The sequence below is a fragment of the Galeopterus variegatus genome, unplaced genomic scaffold, assembly GCF_000696425.1.
Source record: "Galeopterus variegatus unplaced genomic scaffold, G_variegatus-3.0.2 Scaffold15, whole genome shotgun sequence".
Classification (NCBI taxonomy): domain Eukaryota; kingdom Metazoa; phylum Chordata; class Mammalia; order Dermoptera; family Cynocephalidae; genus Galeopterus; species Galeopterus variegatus.
In genome coordinates this window covers 1,397,041-1,413,760 of record NW_007726126.1, presented here as the reverse complement: position 1 = coordinate 1,413,760, position 16,720 = coordinate 1,397,041, and the positions used below count along the sequence as shown (strand labels likewise).

At 45.9% G+C, this 16,720-nt stretch overlaps 1 protein-coding gene across 1 annotated transcript in view; it reads left to right on the top strand.

Moving 5' to 3' along the window:
* Nucleotides 1–2,149: 2,149 nt before the first annotated feature.
* The window catches only part of TENM4 (teneurin transmembrane protein 4), a 223,589-nt gene continuing 209,018 nt past the window's right edge, over nt 2,150–16,720 (top strand). Inside the window, exons 1-2 of the mRNA XM_008566153.1 lie at nt 2,150–2,224; nt 3,413–3,648. Of these exons, the coding sequence (XP_008564375.1) occupies nt 2,178–2,224; nt 3,413–3,648 (283 nt within the window). The 5' untranslated portion in view covers nt 2,150–2,177. The remainder of the gene's footprint in view (nt 2,225–3,412; nt 3,649–16,720) is intronic.

Below are 16,720 nucleotides of genomic sequence, written 5' to 3'. Positions count from 1 at the left end.
TTTATTCTAAAAGGCTTGTGAAGCCATTGGAGGGTTGAGAGCAGAGAAGTGATATGATCCACATTACACTCCTGGTTCTATGAGGTAAGCAATTATCTCCTTTTATGGATGCACCATAAAAGGTGCATCACCTGCCAAGGGCTGGTAAATGACAGATCTGATGCCTGCACCCAGATCTGTCTGGCCCCAGGACCTGTGTGCCTCCCACTGGGCCCCCAGGCATCCATCAGCAGGGCCACCCGGCTGGAGGCGGAAATGAAGCTACCCCCGCAGCTCCTCCCAGGCACTGTGGGAGGCCTCAGGGGCCCTGAACACCAGCAGAACAGCCTGCTGCCCAGGCTGCGGGGCCCAGATGCCACTTCTTGACTCACCTGAATGAAGGAGAGACCCCCACCGCACTGCAGTGTTCAGTGGCCTTGGCTGCAGAGCAGTGTTGCCTGTGTTCTCACCGTCCTCAGGAATGTGAATGATATGGGGCCTTGAGATAGTACTTACAGCCCCCCCTCATTTTGTTCTTTGGGGCTGGCCAGGGGTGACAGCTGCAAGGCTGTGCAGAGTGACACAAGGAGGACCTGAGCTCTGCGGTCAGACAAACCCAGGTTCCAGTTCCAGGTCCGCCACTTGTTTGCTGCATGATAGGACCTTAGAGAAGTTTATTCTCTTAGTTTTGCCGTGTCAGACTACAAAGTGGAGATCATAGTACTGACTCTGTGTGGTTGTTGTGAGGAATAAGATTTAAATTAGATAGTCGCAGAGCTCCTAGAACAGTGAGTAATATATTGTAGCTATAGAGTAGATAGCAGCTATTATATTCCACATTGTACTTCTATAATATTTAAATAGCTCTTAAAAATTCTACCAACATTATCTCAGTGATCCTTATAGCAACATGGTGAACTCAGTATTGTAATCCCCATTTTACGTGAAGGAAGTAAGATTAAGAGAGGTCGAGGTTTTTACCCAAAGTTACACAGCAAGAATGTGGCATAAAAGGGACTTAAATGTGGGTTAACTGGTCCTCAAGACCTGGTCAAAGTCAGAAGGAAGGTCCCTGGCAGGGGAGGCCCAAAAGTTGCCTTTCTGCAGTTAGTCCTTCGCTCAGGTGCTGCAACAGGCTGAGGCCAACAGGACTGTTAGAAATGATTTACTCAGGGTCTTAAAGTGAGGTGGCTGCAGTCCTGAAAATATCAGAAGACAGGATCCAGTGTGCTCAAGTGTGAGTGATGTCACTTAGGCATGAGACCAAAAAGGGCAAGTGTGTCTATCTTCATTCTGGGTTAGAAATACTAATGACATAAAATGCTGCACTGCCCTCAGTGCACCTGGGGGACAGAGAACATCCCCTCTGTCTTCTGTGGGGCACCATCCTTACTCATCTGTCATCACCCAGGTCCCTGGACAGCTAAAGGACCATGATACTCCAACCATGGTCAGCATCAACTGGGGGGGGGGTGTAGTGAGAGAAATGCAGATTCTCTGGCCCCACCCCACCCGCTGACTCCATCTCTGGGGCAGCCTCAGCACTGTGCAGCTCTCCAGATGGTTCCAATGCTTACTCCAGTTTGAGAGCCACTGCTGTAGAAGACCATGGCCAAAAATGCTTGGTTTTCTTTTTACTTTGGACTAGCAAAATGAATGTAAGCAGATGTAGGCAGTATCAAGTAGAGGAAAAGGCACAGGCTTTCGAACCAGAAAAACCCAAGCTCACATTCCTGCTTTGAAATTTGCTAGATGGTGACCAAGTGCTGTTACCTCTCCACATCTCAGTTTCCTCCTCTGTAGAATGGGGATAACACTACCTTCCTGGCATAGCCTATTTTGAAGATTTGCGAGAAAGATATAATGTGCTTAGTTCAGTGCTGGATGCATGTCAGTTCTCGGTGAGAGCTGTGATTTGATGCACACGCTGCCAGGTGTTCGGGTTGGTACAGAAAATGCTCCCTCTGGATGCTCTGTGCCAGGCGGACCCCTGCACATGTGTCTTGCACACTGACCCATCGCCTGGAACCATGTCCCACTGGTCTCATGCACAGCTGCACCAAACAGCCACTTCGTGTGTTTCTCTACTGTCCCCCTTCATCGATGCATGACTCATTGCTTCATTCATGTTTCCATGTGTGTGTAGAAACCTAGGCAAGCAGCCATTCCTAGGGACATTGCAGGACAACCTCATAGAGATGGACATTCTCAGCGCCTCCCGCCATGATGGGGCTTACAGTGACGGGTAGGTGACATCACCATGCTCTTCTTCTCTGTGTGTGCTCTCCCTGTGGCTCCTGCACTTGCATGCAGACCCTGAGACCTTTCCCTGGGATCTCCTGGGGGAGGTGATGCCATGTTGCATGCCCATCCCCAAGTCCACGTTCGATATGCAACAGTTTATCCTTAGAATGCCCTGTCCTCCAGCATATTAACAGCAGTCTTGTTAATATGCAGCTCTTGGCATCTCATTGGCTGCCTTTACCATTCTGAAAACCATCTCATGTAGCACTTTTTATGCAGCACAGACCTTGCATTGTTTGTATTCTGGCCCTGAGTATGTATTCTGTGGCCTGCACTATCTGGTACCCCAGTAGGGGTGGGTTTACACTAAGACTTCGGAGGGATGCAGTGCAACTAATGCACCCCATTTCCCAGGCTGTGCACAGGTCCTCCCATGGCCATGGTTAAAGCCAGGCTGTGGAGGATTCACTGACACCTCATTTGGCCACAGCCATGTGCTTTGACTGTGCTCCACTGCCCTCAAGACTGTAGGATGCAGTTGCCCGTCTGTGCCCCCCCACAGTTTTCACCTGGCGCTTGGAAGGCAGCCATCTGTCTTCCCAGCAGAGTGCTTTGATGGCATTTGCTGCCATTGGCTGTGTAACAGCTGCCAGGGGACTCTTGACCATGACAAAACTTAGTGGTGGTTTCTTGGCTTCAACCCCAACAAAATCCCCTTTTAAAAGGAGGATACCCCAATCTTCAACCAATGTACACTGGCAATGTAGCTACTGGAGAGAGAAGAAAAATTTTAGGTCCCATTATCTCCAGGGGGCAGAACAGGATTTTAGACACTATCCAAGTTACTGTAAGAATTTTAGAAATGTGTAGTCTACTCCCCAAGAAACAGCATTCCAGCCCCATCCTTTCCCAGGAAAAGGATCTCAACACCAGTCTTCTGTTGAGTTGGTAATACCTTCTACCTTGGCTCGGGTGGGTTTTCCCATGGGTAGGGCTGTCCCATCCATGTTCCGTGGAAACGTGTCTTCATGTTGTGTGGTCTGGTCCCTCCCATCTTCTCTGGGGTGATTCTCTCTCTCTCCAGGCTCCTCTGCATGCCTCTTCTACTGCTGCCTCTACCCTCCAGGTTTATCTGGATGCCTGATCAGTTGGCAGACCCTGATGCCCCCTTGCTTCTCTCCATCCACAGACACTTCCTCTTCAAGCCTGGAGGCACCTCCCCACTGTTCTGCACCACGTCTCCAGGGTACCCACTGACATCCAGCACCGTATACTCACCTCCGCCCCGACCTCTGCCCCGCAGCACCTTTGCCCGCCCAGCCTTTAACCTCAAGAAGCCCTCCAAGTACTGCAACTGGAAGTGCGCAGCCCTGAGCGCCATTGTCATCTCGGCCACTCTGGTCATCCTGCTGGCATACTTTGTGGGTAAGCGCCGCCTCACCCTGGTTTCCCTTTATCCCTTTAGCCCAGAGGGCAGCGACCACGACACCTGTGGGCACTGAAGGCTGTCAAAGTGTGCAGGGTGAGCCTGCACCCCCCGACTGTCAGGGTTAAACCTTGTGGCCTTCCTCCCCTGCCCTCTGCGCTCACTCCAGGAAGGAAGCTAAACATCTGTCCTTTTGTGTGTTGGATGCCTAGCACTGAGGCACTGCACTCAGTATGACCAGCCTCTGAGCTGCAATCTGTGGACTGAGTGCTATGGATTGCAGTCTCTATGAATGAAAGGACGAGTTGGAGAGTCTGGACAGCAGGCAGGCCTTGCCCATTGGCACCATGTGGCTGCAGGAAGAAGGTGGAACACCCTGGGGTTGGAGGGAAACTGGCAGGAAAGCACAGCTAATGGTGAGGGTCTGGCAGGGCAGCCAAGGGTACTGTAGGAGCCAAGGTCCAGAGTTCAGCTATAATCAGGATCCCAAGGAGATTCCTTGGAGGAGTGAGAAGCAGTGGGTTGCAGTGAGTGAGCAGAGCTACAGAGACATGGTGTAGCACTGGCCACGTGCTTCTGCCGAACCCCAGGGTGCACACGTGGCTATAAGAAAGCCTTCCCAAACTGCTTCCCTGCCATACAGCATGGCTCCACTGGGCGTTCTTCTGATGCATTTCTAACACAGTCGGATTTCCTACTCCTGACCCCTCTCTTTGGTGTTCTCCCAGGAAAGATATTAATCTGAAGAGATCTGTGGGCACTGTGTAGAGTTTGCTGTCTCTATGCAAATTAGCCTCTTAGAAAAGGCATCCGAAGGGAGGTTGGCTTAACCCTTGGTATCCTTTCCAACCTTCAAATTCTATAATTCTAAGATTTAAGGTAGATCTGGCCAGCTCGAGAAGCCCTTGGACAAATGGTAAGGAATTCTGAGACAATTCTGTAAGCAAAGGGGACTTTTTCAGTATAAGCCCAGTAAATAGAAATAGAACTAATTGGCAGAGGCCAAAGGAAGACAGAGTGCTGCCTACCGTGAAAAAGAACTTTGTAACGAGCAAAATCATTGTGGATGGAAAGGGGCTGTCTTGAGAGGTAGTAAGACCTGTCACTAGAAATGATTAATAGAGCACAGGCCACCACTTGCTCAGGATGTGTGGAGAAGGGATTTAAGCATGGATGGGGTTTGGGTGATGTAAGCTGCAAGGTCACTTCCCTCTCAAGATTCTTGAATTTTGTAAAAGCAAGTGATCGGGAAGATGACAGTCCTGCAAACAGGGAGGTCTCCTGAAATATCTCGAGCTATAATAAGCCTCTTTTGGTATGTCAGGTCTCTTTTCCCCTTGTGAATATTGGCTTAGAGAATTCCACAGCTCCAAGGCCAGAATGGTATACATGTTTCATCTCTCCTTCTATCTGATTGATTAGTTTTTGCTGCCTAGAAAGTTATGTTGAGAAGGAGCCTGGGGCTATATTCAGACTCAGTGGAAAAGAGTTTCTGTGATTGATTAGGGATGTCTGCCATGGTCGCAGGAGTGGAAAATATTGATGACATATCAGATGTTTGCCATTCCTGCTATGGGTCATTGAGTAAGAGGAACAACCAAACTGGGAGAGGTCACAGCCCACTCAGGCTCTGTGAGAGGTGCATGATTGATATAGACTGGGTTACAGGTGAGAGTTGTAGGGTTCCACACACCATCTTGACATGAAATTTCTTCTGGCACCACCACCCACTAGCACAGCTCTTGCTTTTGACTGACATTATTATATTTCCTAAATGAGTAGATTTTTGGACAGCCAGTGTCACTGTTCAAGAGTTAAGTAGTTTGTTGCATGCAGACATCAACTTGTTTTTCATTGAACTCTTAAGGTTTATACCATGGAGCCTAGTTCAGAAAGAAAGAGTAAATCTTTATATGATTAAACAAACTCTCCTGTTTTCCATCCCATGGCTTCTTCCTCTCCCATTTAAAAAAAAAATGGTCAGTCTTCAGTATCTAAAGGGCTACTGTGGGAAATAGTGAGCTCCCTGTCATAGGAACAAATAGAGCTCAATGGCCACTGAGCAAGAATAAGATTCAAGCACTGGCTGGGGATTTTTACTGTATGACCTTTAATTTTCTTTTAGTCATTGACAGTCTTTGAATCTATAATTTTGTGAATTTTGTTTTTCATTCAGCAAGCCATACCTGCTTTGAACCAGGCACTGTGCTAAGTTAAAGATACAGTCCCTCCTCTTGAGATGTTTGTTAGCAGGTAAATCTAAAACAGTGATTGATTTACACAGCTGCTCAGGGGCTGGGGGAATACCCAACCCCAGCCAAGAGGACTAGGGAAGGTTTCCTGGGAAAGGTGATGCTTGAGCTGAATCTTAAAGTAGGCGTGAGCCAGAAGTAGACATGCAGGAAGGGTATTTCAAAGCAAGGAAACTTTCAAAGACTTGAAAGAGGATGACATGACAACAAAGAAATTTTCTGGGTTTTTTTTGTCTCTTTTTGTCTTTTTTTCATGACTGGCAATGGATCGCAACCCTCAGTGTCGCGCCCGTACTGGACGGGGACCGGCAATGGGATCGCAACCCTCAGTGTTGCCCCCATCCATTCACGGTCCTACAATCCAATCACCTCTTCAAGACCCCACCTTTCAGTTACCTTAATAGGATTTCTCACCCTCTTAACAGTCACGGTGGGGGCCAAGTTTCTAATACATAAAACTTGGGGGACACAATTCAAGCTTTAGTGAGTTTTGGGGGGATATAATTCAATCTGCTACATAGGTCCTGTTAGTCTCCATTTGAAAACCCGACCTTTTCTGAAGAAATTTGTGTGCAGAGTAAAATGAGGGTAGAGTGTTAAGAGGGGAAGGCTAGTTTTAGGTCAAACCATTGAGGTGTTTACAGCCATGGTAATAATGCTTTATTTTATAGCTTTTAATTGTTTTTGAAACATTTGCACCAAAAAAGGCATGGTGTAGAGTAGTAAAAATAACATTGGTCACCATTTATCATTAATTATAAGAGCAGTTACCTTTGATTGTGTGCTATCCACGTGCCTCTTTCTGTTCTAAGCACTTTGCTTGTGTTTTCTCACTAAAATCTAAAAACCCCGTGGGTTATTATCCCCAATTTACAGATGAGAACACTGAGACCCAGTGAGCATAAGTAACTTACCCACTATCATGTAGTAAATGTTAGGTCTGTGATCCACCCAACCACAGGCACTCTGGCTCTTCAACTGGTTTTTAAAATGTTTTCTCTTTTGAGTTCACGATCTTAACTCTTATGCTATAACTTTTCCATCTTATTATTTGCTTTTTTGAAATTTTACTTTGTGCCTAGTATTGGGTCAAGCTCATTACATGTATTATCTCTCTGGACCAAAAATTCTGTAGGATGAGTATTGTTTTCTGTATTTTCTAGGTAAGGAAACTAAAGCTCAGAGAAGTTTGTAACTTGCCAGGGTCACACAACCGGTAAATGACATAGCTGGGATTCATAGCTGGGATTTAGGTTTCAAAGGCCATGCTTTCAGCCACTGTGCCGTAGGTGCTTGGCTTGCACAAATGATGTAAAGTCAAAAGACCCCACTTCAGACCCTGGCTCTGTCACTTGCTGACTGTGTAAACTTGGGCAAGTTGCTTAACTTCCATGAACTTCCGTTTCCACTTTCCCTGTGGTTCTTATAATGGGTGTGGCTGGAATGATTAGCCTATTTTACAGGAGAGGAAACCAGGAGTCACATCATGGTTGAAAGTGTGGGTTCTGAAATTAGGTGCCTGCTTTCAAGTTTCAGCTCTGCTGCTGACAGGCTTTATGACATTAGACAAGTTTACCTAACCCCGCTCAGCCTCAGTTTCCCTATCATAAAATGAGGATAATAATAGTGGTTACTTCACAGGGTTGTTGGGAAATTCTAGTAAGATAATTTGCATAAAGTACGCAGCCCACAGCCTGGCACAGAGTTAGCACTCAATAAAAGTTAGATACTACTATTATTAATAGCAGTATTAGTGCTATTAGCATCACAGTAAAAGTATGAGTAACTCTTGAGTGAGAACTTGGACCAGACCTGTGTCACGGCAGTGCCCATGGGCTTCCCAGCCTCTGTTAATCACAAGGGCAGCTGGCAGAACTACCAGAAGGACCTGTCAGAAAACATTTGTAGGGATGTCTCACTGTTTGGGGAAACAGCCGCAAAAAGAATCATCACCTAAAAAGTCCCTGCCATCATTTCTTTAACTAGGACCACTACCAGAAGGACCTGTCAGAAAACATTTGTAGGGATGTCTCACTGTTTGGGGAAACAGCCACAAAAAGAATCATCACCTAAAAAGTCCCTGCCATCATTTCTTTAACTAGGACCAAGTTGATTTGTACTTCACTGACGGTTGCCTCTATCCAGATAAAACTGACCATGTCCTTGCAGTCTGAATCTCTATGTACAAAGCAGACATTGAGTGCCACAGAAGAGCTGCAGATTCATATCTTGAGGACTCTTCAGCACCTCTCTTGCCAGATAGGCCTTTGGACTAGGAGACATAAAAGGCTTGTTAATAATATGAAAACCAGGAATAAACAAAGACCCAAGAGTGCCCTGGGGTGCCATTTCTTGCATCATCTGGTCCTGGTCCACTGTGCAGGGCAGGGTGTTATCCACTGTGATTTCCCTAAGGCAGCGTGGTTTTCTCATCAGAAAAGAAGATGGGATTTGGACTCTGACTGACTTGTGGAAATCTCAGGTCTGCCTTCTCTATCTGCACAAACTTTTGAGCCTTGGTTTCTTCATCTGCAAAGTGAGAAGAATAATAGTACTACCTTACGAATCCTTTTTTTTTGGCAGCTGGACCGTACAGGGATCAAACCCTGGACCTAGGTGATATCAGCACCACACTCTGACCAACTGAGATAATGGACAGCCCCAATGGTATTACCTTCATAAGGCTGTTGTGCAGGTTAAATAAGCTGATGCTGGAAAAACACAGGGCATGTGATAAAGGAGATGTCCCTGGCTGGGGCCTTGGGAGATTGTTATTACCCCTCCTTGGACCTCAGTTTTCTGAACCCTGAATACAGTGGGAGTAGATGATCCTGTAAGGTTCTTTCTGTTCTGTGGTTTTCTGCCTGTAGGAAATTACCCCAGGAAATAAAGGGCAGAGTCACAAATGTGGGCTGCAGCAGCCTCTGGGTAACTACAGTGGAACATTCTAATATGCTCAATAGCAAGAGGGATCCTTTTTGTAATTAGGTTGCATTTCTCACCTCCACCGGAAGCTGATTGTGAGCTGGAAAAAAAAATCAGAACCCTTGCTTAAAGTGGTGATAGTTTAATTTATAAGTGAGAATGTTGCTAGGCTTAATTGCTGCTCTTCAAAAGGCAGCTAGTAGAGAGCTTTACTTGTTGAAATATTATTGCAGTTCTTGGTCTGGAAGAGCCTTGGGTCATCCAGTTCTTGAGGCTGCCTGGGAAATGTTAATAGAGTTGAACTTGGGCATTAAGTGTGACTTCTTAGAATCAGGTGGGCTGTCTCTGTGCAGGCAAACTGGACTTCAGTATAGTAGCAATCCAGTTAGAAGAGACATCAGGCTTCTCCTCCATTTTGGGGTGCTGTTGCCCACTCCCCCATCTCCTATTGTCTTACTCTCTGCTGCACACTCTTTCCGTAGCATAAAGCTTAGAACAAGGCAGCTATGCTCAGTAAGACTTGGTTGAATAAAAGACCTTGCAAGATGGTTAAGTATGCCTACAGCAGTCTTGGCAGAAGAACAGTGTGGGCAAAACCGTGGTGGCAGAAATGTGCCTTTTATATTGTGGGGCTAAGGTACAGGTGAAAGGGACATGAGATGAGTAGAGAAAGAATTAGAAATAAGACCAAGATGACTGTACACCACCTCCTTCCCGTCACGTATTTCCATCTGGTTCAGCTCATGCAGTATCAGGATCTCGCATGCCATTTGCTTCATGAGCACAGGCCTGTTGCACTTTGGGTCTGGGTGTTATTCGTGCACAATAATGCTCATTTTCTCTCTTTTCTTTTCAACTTCACATCAGGTCTTTTGGACAGAAGCCATAGATTTAGCTTTATAGCCCAAAGAATGGGAAACGGAGATGATTGAACTTGGTCTTTTAGGAGGAGGAAAAAGTGATAAAGATACAGGATCTTGTATTAACGACTTTCTCTCCAGGATTGATTCCTTCACGCTGCTCTGTGGGAATTGCTAATAGCAAGATATATAGAAATTGTTCTCTTTACAACAGACCCCAGACAGATATCTTCCAGCTCCCCTGAAGGAAGACTTAAAAGTGAGCATGGCTCTCTGCAGTTGTCCGAAATGCTGCCATGGAGGGAGGGGGCAGACTTGCTCTATGGGGCTGCAGAGGGCAGAACCGAGCATAAGGGGTGAAAATGATGGAAAGTCAGCGCTGGCTGTGCAGGAGAAGGCTGCTCTACAGGAGAGCTGCCGTGTCTGGAGTGGGAGGAGCAGGGCAAAGTGCCCAGACTCCACAGACTGGTGCTCTTGTCTGCTTCATCCTTCTGCCATTACTAGTCGTGCCACCTGGGCAAGGACTTATCCTCAAGCTGTAGTTTCCTCATCTGTAAAATAGGAATAAAAACAAAGACTGACTGAAGTTATTAAGTCATTCAGCACATTTCAACTCAGCATGAAAGAACATTTTCCCATTTGCAGAGCTGCCCCCCATGGTAGAAGGGCTTGGTAGTGATCTTCCCGGCAATGGAAGTATTCAGCCAGTGGGTTGTTGGGTTTGTTCGTTGGGTTGGTTGGTTGGTTGGTTGTTCAATTGTTTTTAATTTGAAGAGAGTTAATGAAGAGGCTAATTTACAAAAAGCAAGGCACTATGTCAAGGAATAGTACAACACCAGGATAATGACACCAGGATACTGTCACTCCCCCTAGTCATTAAGGGGAAGGAGAGGGAGTGATGACCAGAACCTGGAGAAGGTGGCCATCAGAGAGGGCTGCTTGACAGCAGCTGGGGTCTTCCATAGAGGGGTGGTGGTGACGGAGCCAGAGAACTGATATCCCGACCTTACTCTCTTCCCGGCTTCTGAGCTCCTCGCACTGGTGGAGCCCAACCAGAAGCCAGAGCCCGTGGGAACCACCCATTGATCCAGGCCATGTGGCTCAGACTTCCAGGGCAAGAGCAGGGTGGAGAAGGATAAAGAGTGAGTCTGGAGGGCAATGGATGACATCATAATTCCTTTCCTAGCCATGTGCAGGGCTCTGTCTGTCCTGCTAGGGAGCTGACCCTAGGATCGAGACCCAAATCACTACTCATGCATGTCTCCCTTACCATCATACCCACTCAGCCACAGGCCCAGATCGCTTGCTTTTTAAATCAGATATGTTGAGATAGAATTTACATACACAAAATAAACATGGCTTAGCTGTACCATTCTATGAATTCTGACAAACGAGTGGAGTTGTGTGACCACCACCACAATCAGAACTCAGAACACTTTCACAGAGGGACAGAAAGTTCCCTCGTGCACTTTGTCGTCAGTCCGCAGCCGCTCCTCTATTCTCTGTCGGTAGTTTCAGGCACTGTTTTTGAGATGGTAAAGAAGTGATGTATTTACTGTATTCAAAATCAGGTATTACCTAAAATAGCCTTCAAACTCGAAGATATTTAAGCGTTGTTGAGCAAACATTAAGATGTAATTCGGAATTCAAGATATCTTCTTAGGTTTTTTGTGTGCCACACTTGACCTGTTTGAAAGCTGGCAGCCAAAGCCTCCGTGTAGGCAGCATGAATGCACAGATTTATGTTCTGCCTTTTTCGTGGGTCACTGTTTCATGCAGATGTTTTCAAGTACTGACATAATTCTCATTCTTGTCAAGTTTAATATCTGTGTTATATTTGTGCCATTACTACATCACTGGATTCCTTCTGTTTCCAGTTGTTTGCTATTGTAAATAGCACATGTATGAACATCTTTGTGCCTCTGCTCTGTTTTCTTCTCTTGAATATTTTGGTGAGGGTATATTCCCCAGAGTGGGGTTCCTAGGTCTCAAGGAATGAATAATTTAAAGGTCTTGTTACCCACTGCTCAAGCCTCTTCAGAAGAATAGGACTGAATTCCAGGGTCCCCAGTCAGGTATCCCATACCCCCACAGTCCTGCCAGCATGCAACTTTGTGTCTGACCTTGGATCAGCCAGTTTAACTGCAGGGTGGGGAGGGGGGTGGTCATAAGTGGCTCTGAGACCCAAGGAGGCTAAAGGATCTTCATTCCTGGAGGGAGCCACCTGCTACATCCCACCCCCGCCTTTTCCCAATCAGTTCTTTTTCAAGAGCTTAGCTCACATGTCACTTGTTCAGGGAAGCTCCTCTGACCCCCTCACACTAAGCCAGGAACACAGTTATATGCTTTTATAGTGCTCATGATGCTCATCACAATTGCAACTGAACGACTGTGAGATTGGTGATTTAATATCTGTCTCCACCATTAGACTGTAAGCTCCAGGGGGGCAGGAACAATTTTCATCATGCTCAGCATCATAGCCACAGCTTCTTATGCCCAGGTCTGGCCTGATGCAGCATGTGTTCAGCAAAAGTTTGCTGAAGGAGAGGAGGAGGTCAGGACCAGAACCTATGGAGTGGAGGGAAAGAAAAAGGAAAGAGTGGAGGGTCCATGTTCTTGTGGAGATCAAAGGTCATAAGTCTAGATATAACATAAGAGTAAAAAATGGCTCCTGGAAACTAAGGGGAGGGAAAACCAGAGGTGGCTGCTGAAATATAGTCAGCATGGGGCACAGACCTGACTTCAGACCCTTGTCTGTTCCTAACTACTGTTGGACTCTAAGCAAGAACCTTACTCTTGCTGAGCCTGTTTCCTGACCTGTGAATGGAGGTAATAGGCTGTTGTTGGGATGAAATAATTATCAGGCACCTAGTTCTTACTAGTAAATGAAATCTGTCTCCCCCTCCCCCTGGAAAACATGATGTGTTGAATTTGAGGGTCAGACAGTGCCTGAGTTTGGAAATGTTGCCTCGAAAAAGAAAGGACCTGGGTTTACTAGTATATTCATACAGCAGTAGCAGCTGCAGAGACTAGGCACCCTCCCAGGGTATGGAGGCCCTTGAGGAGGCAGCGTAGCCATGATCAGTTATGAAGTAGCCCACACTTTATCTTCAGGGTGCTCCTTCTACAACTTCACACAGGAAGTGTGGAAAAGGAGGTGATTTTACAGATTTTTAGCATCCTTGGAAAGGATTTTTTCCCCAAATCTTGTTTTTATTCCAGACCAATTACTGTGAAATAACATAATTTAAGTGCACTTAAGTGCAGAGAGAAAGAGAGAACAATCCATCTCCCTGATGGCTGTTCTTTCACTTGTAAATACCCACCACTCATGGAGGGGAAGTCGGGGCACACTTAGGGCTGCCAGGGCCTGGGACAGAGATGTGGAAGCAGAACTGAGCAATTCCTCATTGCAGGGAGGAAGAGAGGGACGGGAAAGGGGGCAGTGAGCTCAGGAGAGATGGCTGTATAAGCACAATACTTTTTTTTCTTCCACTCAATGCTTCCTCCTATCTGTAAAACAACAAAACCATAACTCAACAGCTTCATCCTTCTAAGGACAGCGATACAGTCTAGCTGCAAAAAGCACAGACTTCAGGCTGAATAAGACCTGCATTCCAGCATTGCTTAGGTGAGTTTTTTAATGTCTGAGTCTCGGTTTTCTCATTGGTAAAATGTCAATTAATATCTAAGTGATGTTTTGAGCACTAAGGGAGAGAACTTCTACAAAGGGTCCAGTCCAGTGGGTGGCCCATCATGAATGTTGAGTAAATGCAGTTCTCACCCTCTGGGCAGCTGGATCACCTAGAGATTTTAAACCCTCTCAGGTTCCGCAGCCCAGGGCCATGCTCAGATGCAGGGATTTCAGGTAATCTGGGATTAGGTAAAGAGAGCTTCCCTAGACTCAGGTTTTACATGGTGGGGAGCATTCGCTGAGCCTGTCTGCTAGAGCTTGAACCAGGCTGTGAGGGGCAGACAGAGCCGGGCAAGCTAGCATCACTGCCTCTGAGTCATCCATAGTCTCTGGACAGGCAGATGTGCCAGGAGCTGATGCAGTACTGGACAGGTGACAAAAGTGTGATGTGGAGTGTGAACCTTATCCCTGTGGGTCCCAAAGGAGAGAGCAATTCATTCTAACTAGGAAAATCAGATAAAATTTCTCCAAGGCATTGAGCATATGAATCAAGTAAGATATTCAGAAGATAGGAATGGCTTTCTGGAAGATGGAACAGCCTAAACAAAGGCAGAGGACAATAGATAGAAATGTTGGCTATTTGGGGCACTTGTGTCAAAAGAGTATACATTAGAATGTCCATTTGTGTGTTTTGTCTATCTGTGGGCCTCAGCTTCTATTTTATGGAAGGCTTTTGGATGTAGAACTACAGAAATCGCAATGACTGCTGCTGGACGCTGGCTGCCTTCCTCCTTAGAAGAGAGGCTCCACTAGGCTTCTATTTTATGGAAGGCTTTTGGATGTAGAACTACAGAAATCGCAATGACTGCTGCTGGACACTGGCTGCCTTCCTCCTTAGAAGAGAGGCTCCACTAGGCAATGCATAACAAATACCTCACCTTTGTGTGAGGCCTGTCAAGTCCACTGATTCTCTCCAGCAGTCTGTGTACTATATAGAATTATTAACTGCATTTCCTTGTCCTAAAAGCCCCAGATATGGAAACTGAGGCCCTCTGCAGTTAAATAACTTGTTCAGCTGGAATGCCTGGTAAGTAGTAGAGTTGACCCTGGAAACCAGATTTTCTGACTCTAAATGCTGTATAGACCATGCTGCCTCTAAGACCCCTTCTCTAATGTCACTGTGCCTCACACCTGAGGCTCACAGCAAACATCTTGTCTGGAGCTTTCCTCTGCCCCTGCTCCCATCCACCCCCAGCAAGGCCTAACCTATCACTAATTGTGCTGTGGGCTCCACTTCCTCACATTGTCCCAAATTTTACCACTCAGGCCATCTGTAGAATTCTACAGCAAGACATACTCCTGAGGTACCGGTGTGCATCTCAGTCTGTGTATGTCTCCGTGTATGTGAGCACACACATGATCCCACCCAACCATGCGTGCAGAAAGGGTATTTGAGAAGAGATGGAATAGGAGAGTAGTAGCAAAGCTTTAAATGAAAATTTTAGGATAAGAGATGACAGCTCTCATGAACTGAGAACTTTCCATGTACCAGGCAGGCACTGTTTTGAGCGTTACATGTTTTTCCTCATTTAATCTTCTCAACAGTCTTATTCAGTAAATATTTGTCAAGTGTCAACCATGTACTAAGCACTGTGCTATTTTTATTTCCATTTTTATAGATGAGAAACTGAGGTCCAAGAAGGTCATTTTTCCAAAGCTGCATCACTAGTGAGGGTATCCCCAGAGTCTGTGCTCTCTCACTGTGTTCTGCTCTTTCCATAGCTGGGGTGGGGTAGGGAGGTGGGCAGCATGAGATTCTCCCCATCTGAGCTACTGAGAGGATGCAAGAAGCTGCTTGCTAAAGAGACTAATTTCTTATGGAAGAAAAATTAATGTCTGCTGCCCTGAGCCGTGCACTATGCCAGCATTGTCATGTGCTGTGCATTGAATGCAGCTGTGGTCTGCACCCAAAGTGCCCCGGGTTTGGAGCAAACAGCAGGCCCTGGTTATGTCTGGAGACCTCAAGACCATCACTTATTGAGCACCAGCACCTCATGGTATCTGATTCTGCTGTTCTCCAGGCTTTATCCAACATGAGTAGGTCGTCACCGGTGTAACATTTCACTTTGGAGAAAGAACTTCCTGCTGGTGTGTGGCAGGCAGCTAGATTTATCATGCCGCAGAGGCTGCAGTTAGATTTTGTTCACAGCCTCCAGTGGGGAAAGAGAAAAAAATGCCAGTATCATTAATTGTGTTGTGGGCTCCATTTCATCACATTGTCCCAAATTTTACCACTCAGGCCATCTGTAGAATTGTGTGTGTCTCAGTCTGTATATGTCTCTGTGTATGTGAGCACACACATGATCCAACCCAACCATGCGTGCAGAAAGGGTATTTGAGAAGAGATGGAATAGGAGAGTAGTAGCAAAGCTTTAAATGAAAATTTTAGGATAAGTAGCATTTTTCTTTGCCTGGAAACTGGAAATTCTTCCTACTTTTTTATGTCTCCTAACTTTTCTGTAATTCATTAAGTCTATTAAACAGTACTGTACATACACCTAATTGTGTAGATCTGAGACTGTGGTGGTAGTTTCACGTGTAAATCTTTGCATCAGTCTGTGTATTAAACGCCAACTGTGTTAAGTTAGAATATTTGGGTGTTTGTTTTTCCTTTCATGAACTAATGAGCAATGTAATAATACTACGTTATATTTTCAATATACTTTGTAATCTGTAAAAAACCTTCATTAAATTTAATTCTTATAAGAACCTGGGAGATGGTTTTATATTATTTCCATTTCCACAGATGAAAAAACTGAGGGTCAGAGTGGTTAAGTGACCTACCTGCTGATGCACAGCTAGCATAGGTCATAGCTGGGAGCCTGGCTCTCTCTCTGCAGATCTGCCCCACTGAGTACTAAGTCTGGTGGAGAAACCAGCAAGGGACAGGAGGCACAGGTACACACACCATCAGGGCAGTGCATATGGGAGAGGTGCAGAAATAATGGGAAGAGCATAGGGCTGGGGGTGGGATAGGGACGGAAGTCACTTTTGATTGGGAATGATGGTGGAAATCCTCACATAAGTGGCAATATTTGAAGTAGGCCTTAAACTGTGGGGAATTTTTTTTTTTTTTTTTTTTTATGGAGAAGGTGATGGCCATTCCAGGCAGAGGGCATTGTATCAGCAAAAGCACAGAGGCTGGACAGGTAGGTATGTTCAAGGGACAGAGAAATCTTTGCAAAGTGAGACTCCTGAGCAGGAAGAAGTAATGTGGACCATCACATGTTGTGTCCAACAAGCATTTAATATGCTCTTTTAAAATCATTTCTGTTCTGAAGAGATATTTCCTCAAGTGTCTGTTCTCAGGGAAATATTGCCAACAAAGTTTGAGCATTAG